The following is a 19,436-nucleotide window of genomic DNA, read 5'->3' as shown; positions in this document are numbered from 1 at the left end:
GCTAGGCTAGAGGAAGGCCCACTCTGCTTCCACTGGAGGAGGTGTCAAAGGATGGAGGTAACTAATAAAAATAACCTCTTCAACTCCTCTAAATGGTCATTAATTAATAAAGAACAACAGTCACTGTGCCTCCAGGCTACTCTCTAGGAGAAGGACGTGCACGGGTACCCGGAGGGCTATAAGAGAGTGGCAATGTTCAGAAAAAAAGGAGGATGTGTCCTGGCAAAAACACAACCTGTCCCTAACACTGATTCCAAAGAGTCCACCTCTTTGTAAAGCCTCGCTAAGGGCTGCGGACCCACTCGCCCAGTCCCTTTCCCTAAGGCGCCTGGCCAGTACACTCCGGTTTTTGGGCCAAGTGGTGTCCCACCCGGAGCGTGCGGGCTCTGCCAGCGAGCCCCCGGAGAGGCCAAGAGACAGGGGCCGCCCCACCCTTTCAGTACCAGGTCGGGCCAGCCCCCAGCGCTCCGCGCCCCGGAAGGAGGGTCAGTCCTGCAATCCGGGCCCCCAGCTCCCCGCACCCTCCAGGGAAGGCCAGTCCTACACCCCTCGCTCCCCGCGTCTAACCCTCGCACTTCGCGCCACCGAGGGAGGGCCCGCTGTGAACCCCGCGCCCCCGGGCGGGCGCGAGTCGGAACTCCGCGCGTCTCGCAGCCCGCCGGGAAGCGTCAGGGCAGAGGCGGGGTGGGGCGCGGTTAAAAGGCGCTGCAGGTGGGAGCTAGGCCTGCACCCGAAGCAGAGCGGGAGCGCCGACTGCACACTCCCGGCACCGGCCCAAGAGCCCGTGGCGCCCCAGCCGGACCTGCTGCCGGGTTGCAGCGGAGGGCGCCTCTCTGCGCCGAGAGCCCCGCGCCGCCGGACCCCAGACCCCGGCCGCAGTCCCGCGGAGCAGGTAAGCGGGCGCCAGGCACGCTGCGACAGGGACGGCGCCCCTGAATGCTGGCGGCGGGCTGGGGGGCGCGGTGAGTGAGGCGGCGGGCGCGCGGCGCCATCTCGGACCTTCGCGCGCAGCAGTTGCCCCTGAAAACCCCGAACAGGTGAGATAGGCAGCCTGCGGCCTCTCTCGCCCTTGCCCTTGCTGGCGACCACTCCAAGGTGGGCCCAGGGGCTGCAGGGCATAGTCTCCCTCCGATCGCTGACGGAGGGCAGGGGTGGGTGTCCGCGGGTTGGAGTTGCCCAGAGCAACCTTATCTTCTGTGGATCCGCATCCTCCCGCGTCTGCTGCAGCCCCAGCCAGATTCCGCCCGGCACGGCCTGGAGTCCTCTGAGCGCCCGGAAGAACGAGGATGGACGGGTTTGGCTTTTACCCTGGATGGTCCCCCTTCGACCTGCACAACAGGTTTTATAAATACACTACATCGTGTGTGGCAGTGGCCAGGGTGTGGACCCATGCCCCTTTCCCCCACTTCCTTTTCGGCATTTTGGATTTTCTTTGCTTTTATGTCACCCTGACAAAGTCCTGCCTGGATCTGGGGAAAAGGAAAGCCGGTTCAACCGGGCTAGTGGATAAGTCCCAGGTAGAACTGACCCGTTTGGGTGCATGATGTATGTCCAAGGAACTTGGGAAACACAGATGACAATAATGCAATTACTGGACAATTACTGGACAACAATAATTAAGTGTCATTGGTGACACATGTCAGTTAAAAGGTGGAGGCACCAAAAGATACTTCCTGTCTAGTGAGGGAGAGCAGTCCCAGGTGTTACCTGGCATCGGGTGTTTTGACTGGGCTGGCCTCCCTTTCTGGAGAGCAGGACTGAACCTCAGGTGAGTGTGGCCTGACTGCAGTTATGGACGCTTGTAGGGGGTAAGGACCTGCAGCCACTACAGGGACACCTGGTCCAGCAGAGACGGTGGTGTCCCCTAGGTGGAATCCCGCTGTCAGTGTACTGCCTGACTGAATGTTACCATGTATCATTGTTCTTTCCCTTCAGGAAACTCTATGCCATAGAAGTATTTTCTTGTCCCAGTTCTAGTAGAATCTAACCAGTGTTCTAGAAGAAAATGTCCTGCCCCAATGCAGTTTCCTTAGAATTGCAGGATGCTGCTCAAAACTGCTCCTGTGGAGAGCTTTGTCTGTTGTTTGGATCAGGCGGAGTCTTTGGGGGTGTTGTTTGAACCCTGCCAAGGAGGGGAGAAGGAAGTTATGAAGAGAGAACTTCAACATCCTCTAGCCTGTGACATAACTGGGGTGGGGGTTGGGGATGCAGGGTCCCCCATCGGCAACCCTGGAGGGACCCAAACTGGGAAGACACTAATCAATCCAGGTGCTTCACTCGGGTTTTTATTTTAAAACCAATTCTGATACTGGTAACAGTGACCTCATTTTCTTTTTCTTACTTTTTATCTTCTGAATTTTAACAGCTTTAAGAAAGAAAAGAATTGCAGAAGCTCTGACTAAACAATTGAGTAGGGTAACAGTAAAATTCTTACTTGCAAACCCTCACCATGCATTTTTGATTCAATTTGAATAATCCAGGAGTTATGAGTGGTTTGTAGACATTAGTTAAAATGTTAAATAGAATAAAAATATGGGAAAATAATTTTCGACACAAGCTTCTTGGCCATGAGGACATAATCCTTCCATGGCGGCATTATGATTTATTAAGATTTCTGTTTTACTTGCTTGAAACATTAAGAATGGAACTGGGTCCATGGAGCACTTTTTTCCTTGTTTATTTTCATGGTCATTCAACTCAAGTTAGACTTAAATCTTTGGAAAGGACAAAGACTTGCTTGAATGAACAGAGACTGCTTAATGGAAAATGTTTTAACTCTTTGACTTCTTAAATGGATTCATGTAACTTTATGAATTGTCCATGTTTATATGGGACTCCATACACAGAAAAATTTCTTTCATTTTTACTGAGTTAATTTTGAAGAAGTACATAGATCCTAAATCCATTTTATCACTAGTTGTTACTCTGAAAGGACGGATGATGAAATTTTGAGTCATTAAATTTAAAAATCAGAGATAAGATTGTAACTTGGATGACCTGAGTTTTTAGAGACAACAGACATAGATTCTTCTTGATTAAAGAGAGAGTTTGAGAATTTTTTTTTTAGACTGCTGATTTGGGGGATGAAGGAGTATATCCAGTTTCTCAAACTCCCTTACTCTTTTTCTTAATTGCTCAAAGAAGGGGCTTGAGGTTTGGGATTGGGTATTATTATTATTTTGATAAGGAAAAGAATCTACACTAAAAATTTTATTTTTATTTTATCAGGAAACTGGCAGTCTCTAGACTTTCCTCATAACAGTTCTGGGATATAGAAAAACTACCCACAAAGGTCATGCACTAGACACGTGAGAAGTAGTTAAAGAAATATAGCCACATCTATGATTTTTCCCTCAACAGGTGACCTCGTCACTGAACTAAAACTGCACAAAGATTTATAGTCATGTCATTACTGTGCAACATCGGCTTTTAAGCAATCAAATGGTGTAGAAGAAAGCCTGAAACCCTTGAGGAGGAGGGAAACTTGCCTAATTCTTCTCCAGGCCAAAAAGCTGTGAGTCCTTGGAAGTAAGGCCCAGATGTGCTTGTTTTGCTTTGACATTGTTTTTTATCAATGTAAAAGTCTTCAATTATCCAAAGCTAATGTGGAAATCATGAGGAATGTGTTCTGTTTCAGGTCTATCAAATATTCAATGACTAACTTTGAAAGGGTCATCCAAAGGGAAATAGAACTTTCTAGAAAGACACTTTCCACCTCTTGGTGTCTGCTACAGGGTAAGACTATGGTTTTAAAGCTTTAGTTTTGGTTCTGTCATCAGTGAAACTAAAGTGGCATTGTTAAACAAACTACTTATGATTAAATTCTTAAGTTTTAAACAATCAAGAAATCGTATTACTTAAATTATTTGAATTGTAGAAGGGAGGAACAATCTATCTTCATAATACTGTGTGTATCATCAGAAGTAAGATCAATGGTTTACTTATTCTTAGAGCTACTTATTCCAGGCTGGAGCTTTAGTATCAAGAATGCAACATGGAGTTATTCACCGTGATTAGATATACCACAAAACCAAAGATAGTTTACCCTTGTAACTTGAAGTGTAAACACATTTTTTTTTTGAGAGAGAGAGCACACAAGCAGGGGACAAGCAGGAGGAGAGAGAGAGAATCGTAAGCATGCTCCCCCGTTCAGCAGCATGGAGCAGACTCAGGGGCTGGAGGTGGGGTCCATCTCACGACTCTGAGATCGTGAGCCTGAGATCATGACCTGAGCCAAAATCCAGTTGGGCGCTTAACCCACTGAGCCACCCAGGCGCCACGAAGTGTAACCACATTCTTGTATGGAGACAAGACTATGGAAGCTAGACAGATGTATTCTTTCCTTCAAAGAGAGCCAGAGAGGCACCAGTTAAGATAAACCTCTCTTTGCAAAGAAAGAGTTAATATTTTACTTTTTATTGAAAAGGCTCCTCCCATTGGCTGCAGCCTGTCTAAAGTATGAAAGGAAGGAGGTATTTTGTTTACTAATTGCAAAGGGTTCCAACGGATGAGGTTATTTTGGAAAGTAATTTTCAAAGAGCGTTCAGCCTTCAAATCTTCTACAACCAAAATATTGATGGAAAGCTACCCCAGGAGTTATGTTTTTGCAGGGAGAGGCTGGGGAAGGTTGGGCCCTGTGGGCAGTCTCTTCTCCCCAGGTCAGAAGTGGCTTCAACCCACTGAAAGGTCCAGTTAGGAGGAACAAGTGCAGCCACATGTCCTCCTTTCAAACTTGCTGAATCTTCTGCCCTCTGTCAGCTCCTTCCTCTCCTGGGCTCCTCCAGCGGGAAGAGTGTCCTGGGGGCAGGCAGGCATTAGGGGTGACTGCAGCATAGTGTCAGGAAGTTTAAGCCTGTCCCTTTCCCTGACTGGCTCTGAACAGTTGTGAGGCAAGCTGACCTTCTGCTCTTAGCACACGGACAACGATACACAGGACCCATGTACATAAGACCCTCAGGAATGATGTGGACTAGACAGAAGAACCAAAGAGAAGCTCTCACTGTAGGAAACATGAGGTCACCTTCACTGAATGGCTTTCCTGCAGAGCACTTAGGGCAAGGGAGTGACGGAGAATATGGAGAGCAGTGCTTCCTGTCATTTCTACCGTGAGAAGTAATAGGGCCTTTGTTGCTCCTGCAGGAAGATACTGCAGATCGGGTGGTTTGTCTTTAGCCTGATTGTCTTGAGTGACCAGTAGGCTGCACACACTTGTATTTGGGCTTAATCACTCCTTTTTCTTAGCGACCTACGCATCTCTTTTTCTTCCTTTAAAAGCACAGGGGAAATTACTGATATTTAGTGGAAGTCAAAAGTACTGTAAAATAGATTATTTTCTGTTCAGCTTTGTTACTTGGGTAGAACTTCAGAATGTGCAATTTGGGCACCCAGAAAAGCCGAAAGAAATAAGACCACTGCCAGGATAATTGTCCCTGTTTTTTTAAGAAGGAGAAGCCCTAAGGCATGGATGCTAAGGATCCTGCTTCTAGAAAGCCAGGACTATATTCTTGTGCGGAAAACCTCCTGACCTCTCCCACGACTTCAGCCTCTCCAAATTGATTCAGACTGAGTTGTCCTTTTGCACCTTGGTTGGTTTGCTTGCTACAAGGGCAGGTATAGGTGACCACAGGTGTGCCATTGTTACAGGAAGCCTGTTGATAAAGAACTCAGGAGAAAACAGCCTTCTTACCTGTAGAGGAGTTTAAATTCTTGGCACTCTGGAGGATTTAAGGAAATGTGAACTTTTATTTGATAAATCAAAAACTTGCTGATTGGGTACTTAATTAAACCAAATTAAACCAAATAAACCAAATTGCAATGGGGGATGTTTATTGGTTAATTAGAGAACATTTTATTAACAAATAGGATTATTTTATTAACAAATAGGACTATCCCTAGGTGAACAGCTGGGTAAAATATGTTTAAACATCAAGATGTTTGTGTTTCTACCTCCTGAAATGCTTCCAGGATAGAAAACAATTAGCAATAATTAGGAAAATTTATTATAATGATTTTCATTATAAACTAAAAATTTATAATTCATATTATCTAAGACGAGTTTTTATTTTTTTTAATTTTTTAAAGATTTTATTTATTTATTTGAGAGACAGAGAGAGTGCAGGGGGTGGGGGGGCAGAGGAAGAGGGAGAGAGAAACTCAAGAAGACTCTACTCTGAGCTCAATCTCACAACCCTGAGATGAGGCCTGAGCCAAAACCAAGAGTCGGTCACTTAACCTATTATTGCCACCCAGGTGCCCCCCCCAAGATGAGTTTTTAAAATCAAAAATGCATTTACTGTGGATATGAAAATCTCTTTCTCAGAAGGTAGACACTAGCTCTACACCTCTCTTGTATCATGCTTTTGGAAATAATTTTTTAAATAGTTTCTCTTTTATAAAGTAGGGGAAGAGTTTCTGTCTTTTCTCTGTTATCAGGTAAAATTATGCCTTGTGCTCTATTGTGCCCACCCCTTTCTTTTCTTTTGGCTCAAGTATCTTATTTTTCTTTCTTTTTCATATTTTTTATTTTACTTTTTTGGGGGCTCAATTAGTGATTAAATTTTTTGACATTGTTGTTGCAAGTCTGGGCCCCTCCACTTGTGTGTGGTGATCTGAATTGTCTTCCATCTTATTGTTGCTTAAAAATCTGAGCTCCTCAGTGCTACTGGAAGTTTCTCCCTCCCTTAGCTGACTCCCTCAGAACTGTATGACACACTTAAGAGTTCTTGTGAGGTGTAGTGAAATCTTTGCTGTTCAACAGATGTAATGTTTTAGTTCTTACAAACAGGGTTGAGGGGGGGAAGGGCGTGCAAAAACTAATATTGAAATTTTGAAACAGCAGTAGAGTGAGTGAATTTTAATTTTTGTTCATTGGTGGTTTAAAAGAAAAAAATTCCCCCCATGTAATTATTGTGAACACTTTGCTTTGTGGTCACTGTAACATTTTGGGGGGTGGGACAGGGAGGAAAAGAAACAATAGTCCATTTGTCCCTGGCATCTATTCAGAGCAGTGTGCAGAATGTAATGCTCTTTTGTAAGAAACGTTTCATAATTTTTAAAATAAATTTAGTGAACCTAAAAAAAAAAGAGTTCTTGTCTGCCCCGCCCCCTTGCCAACACCCCTTTTCAAGTCTTCAGCTGTGGAATTCCACCTGTCTTTTCATTTTCATTGAAAAAATTAATATGTTTCTCTAAAGTCTAGGCTAAGTTAAAACTATAATTTGCATTTTCCCATTTCTGCCACAATGTAAGCTTTTGGCTCAATTTTAGTTTAGACTTAAGAACTCAAATGTTCTTATCATATTCTGTGTTAAAACTTTTCATAGTCCGTGGCATTTGGACAAGTTTTAAGATCTATAAACATTTCGAATTCCTTTACTTCTCTCTGGCCAGTGGAGTTGGAATAGGCCAATATGCACTAAATCCTTCAAAACTATTTCTCCAGTTCCTTATTCTCAGCCCTGCCTCCTTTGCTTTGGAGCCGGCCTGCAGCATCTGGGAGCCCTGAAAAGTCTGAATGTGCTGGTTTATTAAGTGCTGCTTTTTGACTCCTTCTTACAGATTATTCAAGGAAAGAATAAGCATCTGTGAAATTCCATGATCACTGTAATTATCCTGTCTTCTGGTAACTCCATTAATCAAGTGAAAATACAGGTGCTGAAGTGCAGTCACATTGTCTCCTCCCCATTTTTTTCTTGTTAAGATGTTACGTGCTCCCTCCTTGCATCATTGTGATCTAACACCTTCAGTTTCATAGGATGGGAATGCATCTCTAGAAGCTCTCCCCTGTGCCTCTAGCCATGATCTCCCTGCATCCCTCATCTGCTCTGCCGCTCTGTTCAGAGCCTACTCAGTGCTGGGAACTAGACTGTGCCTTGGGATGCAAAGATGAAATAGCTAACATCTATATACAGCAGACATTCAATAAATGTTATGGAAGTCTTCATGATTGTTATTTACTTGGCTTGGCAATGTAGTGACAGGGAAGGGTTTTCCTATAATTGGGCTCCATATGCTTTGGCAAGAGAAGAAGGCAGGGAGAGAAACTAATGATGTAGAAATTTCTAGCTATGCCCTGGCTTGTGCCCCCCCCCACCCCCTCCACAGCATGTTCCCCCTACTTCCACTGCACGGTTCAGACAGAGGAGGAATCCACATACACCTATAATGTGGATGGTGGCATTTTCCCTTGGGCCTATGTCTTTCTGAGAAAAAGGTGGTGTCTAAAAACCAAACCAGGGCCAAAGATGAGTTTCTCAGAAAGCCAAATAAAGTGGAGGTCTGCTTTTCATAATGCAGGACTGGCTGACTTTATAGCATCAACAAAGGGTCTTGCTTCTGGGACACACATTAGCACTTCATCCAAAGACTCAGTGCTGAGCACTCCTGAAGGAGCTGAGGTTGCCTCCACTTACCCAGTTGTCTCGATGAGCAACAAATGTGTTGCACAGGGGGCAGAGCTATGGGCAGGACATGGGGCCAGGGAGGTTGGGGGTCAGCCTGAGGAGAAGCCTGACCCCAGTGTGCAGTCAAATACAGGAAGGTCTCCCTAAAACAGATTGATGAGAGGAATTTGGCGGCTCCCTCATCCTCTAAAACATTTGATAATTTGTGTAAGTCTGTTTTTCTGAAAAGAAGGTCTTCACTTTCAAAAGATTCTCAGAGTTCCTTTTTTTTTTTTTATCCAAATGCTGATTAATTCTCTAGTCTTCTGTGGCAATGTAGGGTAAGAAGGCAACTGTTTGAATTGTAGCAAAAGTTCCTGTGGAAGTCAAGAATATTTTCTGTCAGGATGCTAAATCAGCGCATTAAGAGGGAGGGGCTCTGCATTGCTGGTTCCTTTCATACGTGGCTCTTGGTGCCTGTGACTGGGAAGGGAAAGCTAGCTCCAGCCCTGGTTACCATGGAGAGTGAGTGAGAGCTTTTTGTAAAAGCTTGTAATTCTCTTTCAGAAGAGGAACTTTCAGTAGTGTGTGATATTAGGCCTCCTAAGAACACATGATTTCAGGAAATGGTGTTATTCAAACTAGAAATAAACATAAATATATTGTATAAACTAGTAAGTATTGGGGTCTCTTCCCCTTCCTAGTCTTCTGGGGACACCACATGTCATTCCAATGATTTTCTTTTTCTCTTTGATAAGCCATTTAGTGAATAAGATCTATTGTGGAACCTCTGTGATCCCTTGAGCAAAACGAAACTGATGCAGTACTTACACGCATGGTGGTTAAAAGGAAATTGGGAAATGAATTTGTTTGTTCCTGGACTAATGTCAAACAGCAACCTAATATATAATCTGAATTCATTTGAATCAAGATAATCTAAAACCCCCAACAGTTATTTCTGGTTCAAAAATGTTCCAATGTTCTTAGAGTGGGCATGCCCTACCAGAAAACCTACTAGCAACCTAGGAGGTTGAAGTTATAACATATCACAGCATGTTTTTTAAAAGATTTTATTTATTTATTTGAGAGAAAGAGAGGAGGAGCACGGGTGGGGGGGAAGGGCAGAGGGAGAGGCAAACTCCCCCCTGAGCAGGCAGCCCAGTGCGGGGCTCGATCCCAGGACCCCGGGATCATGACCTCAGTTGAAGGCAGACGCTTAACCACTTAACCCAAGAGCCCCTCACAGCATACTTAAAGCGAAATTTGCTTTGGTATATAACATAACTATGCTATTTTATAAAATCAAAGGAACATTCCATCAATCAACCTTTGCTAATTTTTGTCTGTTTAGGAATAAGCCAACACAATGGACTGGGGTACCCTACACACTTTCATCGGGGGTGTAAACAAGCACTCCACCAGCATCGGGAAGGTATGGATCACCGTCATCTTCATTTTCCGTGTCATGATTCTTGTAGTGGCTGCTCAGGAAGTGTGGGGTGATGAACAGGAAGATTTTGTCTGCAACACTCTGCAACCAGGGTGCAAAAATGTGTGCTATGACCACTTTTTTCCTGTGTCCCACATCCGGCTGTGGGCCCTGCAACTCATCTTTGTCTCCACCCCAGCCCTGCTGGTAGCGATGCATGTCGCCTACTACAGACACGAGGCTGCCCGCAAATTTAGGCGAGGAGAGAAAAGAAATGAATTCAAAGACTTAGAAGACATTAAAAAGCAGAAGGTTCGAATAGAGGGGTCCCTGTGGTGGACATACACCAGCAGTATCTTTTTCCGAATCATCTTTGAAGCCTCCTTTATGTACGTGTTTTACTTCCTTTACAATGGGTACCACCTGCCCTGGGTGTTGAAATGTGGGATTGACCCTTGCCCCAACTTGGTCGACTGCTTTATCTCTAGACCTACTGAGAAAACCGTGTTTACCATTTTTATGATTTCTGCGTCTGTGATTTGCATGCTGCTTAATGTGGCCGAGTTGTGTTACCTGCTGCTGAAAGTATGTTTTAGGCGATCAAAAAGAATGCAAACACAAAGAAATCATCCCAATCACGCCCTAAAAGAGAGTAAGCAAAATGAAATGAATGAGCTGATTTCAGATAGTGGTCAAAATGCCATCACAGGCTTTCCAAGTTAAACATTTCAAAGCTCTGGGTAACTGACTCATAACAAAAGTGGTGCCTTCTCCTGAAGGCAACGCCCACATAAAAATCCCTTCCGTAGGCTGAAGACTTTGTCTTTAAAAATGCTTTCATAATACATAGACTTGAGTTAACTTTTTGTAGAATAATTGTTCCATTAATATGCAACATAATCAAATATGTGGTCCATCTCTGAAAACTAAGACAGGATTACAACTGTACCTTGAAGTAAATTTAACATGTTTAAGTAGACTGTCTGACATACTAGGTATTTCCTGAAAATTTAAGTGTGTAGCTGTTGTTGATGAAGAACATTTATGTAGAAATCGATACTTTGATTAGTAAAAGATATTTTTATAGGGTTGAATGTTTTAGTTCTGACTTTGAATTTATATAAAGTATTTTTATAATGACTGGTCTTTCTTATCTGGGAAAACATATGATGTTAGTTTTAGAATTATGCCATGAGTATCTAAATTTTGAACTTACAAAGAGCCTATCTTGTTGTAAATAGAGTTTTGCATTATCTATTGACAAATTTATGAACTATCATGATACTCTTAAGGTGGAAATTGTTCATTGTACAATATATTTTTATTGCTTCCTGAATGTAGACAGAGCTGTATGGAAGTAGGAAGCTTTTTAAAACTAGGCAATTTGCAATCATTGTGAACAGCTGACATGAATGCGCTCACCTCAATAAAGATTAGCCCCATCGCTATGCCTTCATCTGCATTATGGGTTTCTGTTCAGTCTGGGCCTCCATATGGTCATCCCTCATGTGGTATGATGAGTTGGTTGGGTTACTTTGGCTGGGCAGGCTGCTGGTTGCATGGGTGGAGTTTCCTGGGAGTTCAACCCTGACTCTTGCATCCTCACATCAAATGAGCAGAAGCTGAGCTTAGCAGCCCACCCAGTCCTTAGCTTGGAGAGGATTTGGCTGCTTTAGGACACAGAAAATGTCCTCTTGGTTAGTTCAGCCCTGATAGAGAGGAGGCTGAGGAAGTCAGATGCAGCTCTCAGACAAAGCTTGCCTCAAAGAATTCATTCATTACCTGAGTCCTTCAGACCATGGTGACTGAGATAAGCACCCACAGCTTTATAACCACAGATGAGGAAACCTTTCCCTCCAGGGATTTCCAGATTGAAAACAGATGCCTTGAGAGTGGGTGCTGGTGAGTCAGTCACAAACTGGTCACTCTGGAGTGGTATGACACACACACATGTGCACACGCACACACGTGAAACCACTGTGTAAAGGGACATTAGCATGGAACATTCTGCATGAGGAAACCTAATGCATAACAAGTGTCCACAAGAGCTCGTAGACACATATCATATTTTGATTCCAAAACATCTCTCCGGAAAAACAAAGTATTCTCATTTTCTTTAGAGTTCAAAGCAAATTCCAGACATATCATTTCACCCATAAATGTCTCAGTAGAGACAGCTTTGGTTTTTTACCAAAGATTAACCTTTTAAAACAAAACTACAATCCCACCATCACACTAAAAAATCTAGTTAGCGCTCATAATTCCCAATGTCCTATAATGTTCTTTCTTTTTAAATGGCTGTTCCAATGAGTATCAAATGGAAGGATGACGGGAAATACCAGGGGTAGATAAGACAGCCTTAGTAGCAATACCAATCTGTATCAGAAAGGAACTGCCTTCCCACCATGATCTTGGGACTCTGGTCCCCCTCATGACAACACCACCTAATCAGTTCCTCCTTTCTTATTTTCCATCTCTTTCTCTTCTCCAGTTGTTTTCTGCTCTTTAGCCCCCCCTAATGCTCCTTCCCTCTGGAGCTGTCTCTCCACACCATCCCACCAAAGTCAGGAGTGTGGGCCACACTTTCTTTCCCCATTCACTTCTCAGCACCTTCATCTGGGCCCACCCTCACTACCAAACCCAAGCCACCGTCAGCACCATGACTTGCTGAACACCAAATCTGATAGCTCTTTATCAGTTTTCTTTTTTATTTTATTTTTTTATTTTTTTGAAAGTTCCATGATTCATTACTTACGTATAACACCCAGTGCACCATGCAATACATATCAGTTTTCATCTTCTTAAAATGCTTTTTGAGACCTTTTTTTGGATTCCAAAACACAAGAAACTACACAACCTAAACTTGGGTCTCCACTTCCAACAGCTTTCTGTCTCCTGCATTGACTTCCCTCCCTCTCCTATCCCTTGAGAGAACACCTTTCCTTTTCTCACCCTATTCCTCTTTGGCAATCTTGTTTATCTGTACAATTACCCTAAGATAGTATCCCATTCTATAGAGAGGTTGAATAACCTGCCCAAAGTCACAGAGCTAATATCTAGCAGATCCAAGGTTCAAACCTAGACCAACTGTCTCTGAAGGCACTGGCTTAACCACCATGTTGCACTGGTTCCCACAGCTTCATGCTGGATGACCACATATAAAGTATGATGTTAAAAAACCCCACGCACTTCTCACCTAGCTCCAACAATGATCTATTCATGCTTTTTTCACTTTCCCAGGAGACTATCACCTGCTTATCCCCCACTTTGGATTGCTCTGAAGCAAATTCCAGATACATTATTTCATCAGCAGATATTTCAATATGGGTCTTGTAAGAGTAGACTAAAGTTAAAACTAAAACACAATGCCACCACCACATTACAAAATCCAGTCATGGTTCATAATTCCCCAATTGTCTTGTAAATGTTCCTCTCTTTCTTTTCTTGTTATTTTGAGATAACTGTAGAATCACATGTAGGCATAGGAAATAATACGGAGGCCCATGTGCACCTTGCACAGTTTCTTTCAATAGTAATATCTTGCAAAACTATGCTACAAGATCTCAACCACTGCATTGACACTGATACAGTAAAGACACAGAACATTTCCATCACCACAAGGATCCCCCATGTGGCCCTTTTTTATTTACGTGCAATTATTCTCTATCCCATCTCCACCTACCACATCCATTTCTGATTCCTGGCAACCACTGATCTGCTCATTATTTCTATAGTTTTTTCATTTCAAGAATGTTATTATAAAAAAATCATATAGTACGCAACCTTTTGAGATTGGATTCCCCCCCCAGCATAATTCTCTGAAGATTCATCAGCATAATTGTGCACCAATAGTCTGTTCCTTTTTAATGCTAAGTAATGTTCCATGGTATGGATGTGCACAATTTGTTTAACCATTCATTCGCTGAAGGGCATCTGGGCTGTTTCCAGTCTGGGGCTTATATGAAAAACATGAACTTTCATGTACAGGTTTTCTGTGAACACATTTTCATTTCTTGTGATAAATATTCAAGAGTCTAATTACTGGGTATATGGTAGTTGCACATTTCATTTTTTAAGAAACTGCTAAACTGTTTTCCAGAGTAGCTGCACCACTATATATTTTCACCAGCAATGTATGGGTGATCCAGTTTTTCCTCATCTTTGCCAGTATTTGGTGTTGTCACTATTTTTTATTTTAGCCATTCTGATAGATGTGTTTAATTTGCATTTCTCTAATGGCTAATGAAGTTGAACATCTTTTCATGTGATTATTAGCTATCTCTATATCATCTTCATTTTCTAATTAGATTTTTTTCCCTGTGGTCATGCTTTGAGAGTTCTTTGTATATTCTAGATACTACTCCTTGGACAGATAGTATTTCATAAATTTTTTTCCACTCTAGCTTTTCTTTTCATCTTCTTAACAAGGTCTTTTGCCGAGCAACAGTTTTTCATTTTAATGACATTCAGTTTATCAGTTTTTTTCTTGTATGGATTGTGGTTTTGGTGTCAAGTCTAAGAAGACTTTGCCTAATCCGAGACCCCAAAGATTTTCTTTTTTTTTTTCTAAAAGCTCTGTAGTTTTACACTTTACGTTTAAGTTTGTGGTCCATTATGTGTTAAGTTTTATATGAGGTCTGAGACTTAAGTTGAGGTTCATTTTTTTGCCTGTAGACAGATGTCCAGTTGTTCCAGCCCCATTTGATGAAAATGCTATCTTTCCTGCATTGGGGATAGTTTTATATCTTCCTTTCTGTTCTATGTGTCTTTTATTTCCTTTTCTTGCCATACTGCACTGTCTAGAACTTCCAATACTATGTTAAATATGAATTATAAACACAGAAACCCTTATCTTGTTCCCAATCTTAAGGGGGAAAAATTCAATCTTTCACTGCTGAGTATAATGTTAACTGTAGGTTTTTATAGATGTTCTTTATGAAATTGAGGAAGTTTCCCCCATTTTTATTTTTCTGAGAGTTTTTATCATGAATGGGTGTTACAGTTTGTGGAAAAAAAGTTTTGCAGTAAATGATATGATCATGTGATTTCTCTTCCTAAGCCAGTTAATATGGTAGATTACATTAGCTGATTTTCAAATATGGAAACAGCTTTGCATCCCTGGAATGAACTTCACTTCATCACAATGTGTAATTCCTTTTATATATTACTAATTCCATTTGCTAATATTTTATTTAAAAGGTTTACATCTACAAGGGAAACAAAAGCAAGAATGAACTATTGGGATTTCATCAAGATAAAAAACTTTTGCACAGTGAAGTTAACAATCAACAAAACTAAAAAGCAACCTGCAAAATGGGAAGATATTTGCAAATGACATATTTGATAAAGGGTTATTGTCCAAAATCTATAAGGAACTTATAAAACTCAAAACCCAAAAAACAAATAATCCAGTTACAAAATGAGCAGAAGACATGGATAGACATTTTTCCAAAGAAGACATCCAGATGGCTAACAGACATGGAAAGATGCTCAATATCACTCATCATCAGGAAAATAAAAATCAAAACTATGATGACGTTCCACCTCACACCTTTCAGAATAGCTAAAATTAACAACACGCAGGAAACAACAAATATTGGCAAGGATGCAGAGAAAGTCCAACCCTCTCACACTGTTGGTGGGAATCCAAACTGGTGCAGCTACTCTGGAAAATAGTCTGGAGTTTCCTCAAAATATTAAAAATAGAACTACCTTATAACCCAGCAATTGCACTACTAGACATATATACGCAAAGGATATAAAAATACAGATTTGAAGGGTCACATGCATCCCAGTACTTAGAGCAGCATTAACTGCTACAATAGCCAAACTATGGAAAGAGCCTAAATGTCCATTGACTGATGAATGGATAAAGAAGATGTGGGGTGTGTGTGTGTGTGTGTGTGTGTGTGTGTGCACAATGGAATATTACTATTACAATGGAATATATATACAATGGAATATTACTCAGCCATCAAAAAGAATGAAATTTTACCATTTGCAATGGTGTATATGGCAATAGAGTATATTATTCTAAGCGAAAAAATCAGTCAGAGAAAGACAAATACCATATGATTTCACTTATACGTGGAATTTAAAAAACAAAACAGATGAACATAGGAGATGGGGGAAAAAAGAGAGGGAGGCAACCTATAAGAGACTATTAACTATAGAGACCAAACTTAGGGTTGTTTGAGAGGAGGTGGGTAGAGGATGGCTAAACGGGCGATGGGCAGTAAGGAGGGTACTTGCTGTGATGAGCATTGGGTGTCATATGTAAATGATGAATCACTAAATTCTACTCCTGCAGCCAATATTATACTATATGTTAACTAACTAGATATTAAATAAAAACATGAAACCAAAAAAAAAAAAGAACTTTCACATCTACATTCCTAGGGATGTTGGTTCTTTGTTGTTTTGTTGGTTTGCGGGGGGGGGGTTGTTTTGTTCTGTTGGTATTGTCTGTTTGGTTTTAGTTTCAGGCTAATACTAGCATCACAAAATTAATTGGGAAGGGATTTTGCCTCTTTTATTTTCTAGAAGAGATCATGTAGAATAGGAGATAATCATTCTTTAAATGTTTGGTAGAATTCCCCACTGAAATTATCTGGGCCTGGACATTTTTTTAGTTTTTTTTTCCTTTTTTACAAATTCAATTTCCTTAACAGTTGTAAGGCTTTTCAAAGTATCTGTTTTATATTGGGTGAGTTGCAGTAGTTTGTGGTTTTTGAGGAAGTGATCCATTTTATCTAAGTTGTAAAATTTATATGTATAGAATTGTTCATAGTATTCTCTTATTATCCCTTTGATGTCTATAGGTAATATACCCTGTTTGATTCTAATATTGGTAATTCGTGTCTTTTCTCTTTTTTCTGCTTTGTTAGTCTTGCTAGAATCTTTGTCAATTTTATTGATCTTTTCAAAGAACCAACTCTTTGTTTAATTAATTTCTTCTGTTCTTTTTCTGTTTTCAATTTAATTGATTTCTGATCTTACCTTTATTATTTCTTTCCTTTTGTTTGCTTTAGGTTTATTTTGCACTTCCTTTTCTAGATTCCTGGAGGGGGAGCTTAGATTATTGTTTGAGTGTCTTCCTCTTTTCATATATGCATTCAGGGCTATACTATTCTCTATCATCACTTCTTTAGCTATGTTCCACAAATTTTTATATGCTGTATTTTTTAATGACATTGTCTTTTTATTGAATTTTGAGTATTCTTTTGTTTTGAAGTTGCAATGTTTTCTTCTTTTTTTAATTTTTAATTTCAGTATAATCAACATACAATGTTATATTACTTTCAGGTGTACTGCAAACTGGTGCAACCACTGTAGAAAATAGTATAGAGGTTCCACAAAAAATTAAAAATAGAATTCCCATATGATCCAGTAATTCCATTACTGGGTATTTACCCAAAGTATATGAAAACACTAACTTGAAAAAATATAGGCACCCCTATGTTTATTGTAGCATTATTTACAATAGTCAAGATGTGGAAGCAACCCAAGTGCCCATCAATAGATGAAAGGGTAAAGAAGATGTGATATAGATAGATTATAGATAGATAGATGATAGATGATAGATAGATAGATAGATAGATAGATAGATAGATGAAAGATAGATAGATATGATATATATATCCCATAGAGTATTACTAGACCATAAAAAATAATGGAATCTTGCCATTTGCAACAACATGGATGGATCTAGAGGTTGTAATAAGTCAGTCAGAGGAAGACAAGTACCATAAGATTTCACTCATATGTGGAATTTAAGATATGCTGTATTTTTTTTATTTTCATTCAATACAATGTATTAACCCATCATTTATTTAGAAGTGTGTTTTAGTTTTCAAGTGTTTGGAGATTTTCCTGTTACCTTTCTGTCATTGTTCTCTACTTTGATTCCAATATGATCAGAGAACATTCTCTTTATTATTTCAATGATTTTAAATGTATTGAGGTTTGTTTTATGTCCCATTTATTAAGAATGTCTTTTTATTCTGATGTTTTGACATCTGTGGCCTAACTAACCCTGGGAAGACTGCCCCTCCCATGGCTAGCTAATTCCTAAAGATAGCAAAAACTACCCATGAGTGCCTCTTTCATAATCAAACAAACCAATCTAAAACCCATAACTTCAGCCACGTTTTTTACCAGGCTTTCAAAGGGCTCTCACATTCTGGGCTACTATCCACCTGCCCTAATCACCCCAGGGCCAGATACCAGACAACCGGCTGAAATTTTTCAAGCTAGCCAATCCTAAGATTGTTTACCCTGCCTTGTCTTTCCCACAGAAGCAACAATGAAGAGTTTTGCCCATGTTTTCCTTGCACCCCCACTGTCTCCTGACTGACCCTGGTGCTTCCCCATGTGACCTTGCGTGGCACTTCTTCATGACAGTCATTTCCGAGTCTGCATGTCTTACCTCACCTGATTAAAACAAATCCTGGACACATTTAAAAATATTCCAGAACATAGTCTATCTTGGCATATGTTCTGTGAGCACTTGAAAAAAATGTATATTTTCTTGTTGTCCAGTGAAATGTCAGTTAGGTTCTATTGGCTGATGGCGGTGTTGAGTTTTTCTATATCCTTGCTGGTTTTCTGTCTAGTTCTTGTATCAGTTGTTGAGAGAGAGGTGTTGAAGTCTCCAGCTTTAATTGTGGATGTTTATTTCTCCTCTCAGCTCTATCAGTTTTAGCATCGTATATTAATCAGTTCTGTGTTTAGTGCACACACATTTAGGATTGCTATGTCTTCCTAGTCAATTGACATCTTTATCATTATATGCTTTTCCTTTTTGTATTTTGTGACCTTTTTTTGCTCCAAAGCCTACTGTATCTGATATTAATATAGCCATTACTGCTTTCCTTTAATTGTTTGCATATGTCTTTTTCTATCCTTTTATTTTCACCCTACCTGTGTCATTATATTTGAAGTGAATTTCTTGTAGACAGTATCTGGTTGGATCATGTTTTATAATCCATTCTGTAAATCTGTGTCTTAATCGATGTATTTAGACCATTTACATCTAATTTAATTGTTGGTATTTTAAAGTTTAAGTCACCACTTAAGCCACTTATTTTTTGTTTTCTGTTTCTTACGTCTATTTTTTATTTTGGTTTTCTTTTTCCTGCCTTCCTGTGGTTTGCTAAAATGTTTCTTAGAATTCCATATTTATTTACCTAGTGGTTTTGCATGTATCTTTGTATAGCTTTTTAGTAGCTGCTCTAGGTATTACCTTATATATACATAACATCACAGTCTGTTTGCATCATCATTTTACCAGTTTAAGTGAAATATGGAAACCTTACCACCCTTTCCATTTCTTTACCCTTCTCCATTTATAGTTGTCTTAAATATTTCCTCTACATATGTCTAGAATCACATCAGATGGCATTATTTAGAAAACTCAAGAGGGAGGCGCCTGGGTGGCTCAGTCGGTTGTGTCTGACTCTAGGTTTTGGCTCAGGTCTTAATCTCATGGATCATGGGATATCAAGTCCCATACAGGGCTCTGTGCTCAGTGGGGAGTCTGCTTGAAGATTCTCCTTCACTGCCCTTCCCCCCACTCATGTGCACTCTCTTTCTCTCAAATAAATAAATAAATCTTAAAAAAAAAA

The 19,436-nt window shown here is 40.6% G+C and overlaps 1 protein-coding gene across 6 annotated transcripts; it reads left to right on the top strand.

Annotated features, from left to right (window-relative positions):
- The first annotated feature begins 635 nt into the window (after positions 1–635).
- GJB6 (gap junction protein beta 6) lies at positions 636–11,272 on the top strand. Of its 6 annotated transcripts, none has more exons than XM_034664955.1 (4): positions 636–892; positions 3,361–3,514; positions 3,638–3,735; positions 9,733–11,272. In XM_034664955.1, exon 4 carries the CDS (start codon positions 9,748–9,750, stop codon positions 10,531–10,533), a length of 786 nt encoding a protein of 261 aa, XP_034520846.1. In that variant the 5' UTR covers positions 636–892; positions 3,361–3,514; positions 3,638–3,735; positions 9,733–9,747; the 3' UTR covers positions 10,534–11,272. The 6 variants fall into 6 exon arrangements, with proteins under 6 accessions (XP_034520846.1, XP_034520844.1, XP_034520845.1 ...); XM_034664953.1 differs by having other exon boundaries at positions 3,361–3,528; XM_034664954.1 differs by lacking the exon at positions 3,638–3,735.
- The last annotated feature ends 8,164 nt before the right edge of the window (positions 11,273–19,436 follow it).

The sequence above is a fragment of the Ailuropoda melanoleuca genome, chromosome 7 (genome assembly GCF_002007445.2).
Source record: "Ailuropoda melanoleuca isolate Jingjing chromosome 7, ASM200744v2, whole genome shotgun sequence".
Classification (NCBI taxonomy): Eukaryota; Metazoa; Chordata; class Mammalia; order Carnivora; family Ursidae; genus Ailuropoda; species Ailuropoda melanoleuca.
The sequence above is the reverse complement of the archived record's forward strand: the minus strand, read 5'-3'. Positions and strand labels throughout refer to the sequence as shown.

Bases quoted from the DNA above. Each gene is read 5' to 3' on its own strand.
- GJB6 (XM_034664954.1), top strand. From the start codon at position 9,748: ATGGACTGGGGTACCCTACACACTTTCATCGGGGGTGTAAACAAGCAC.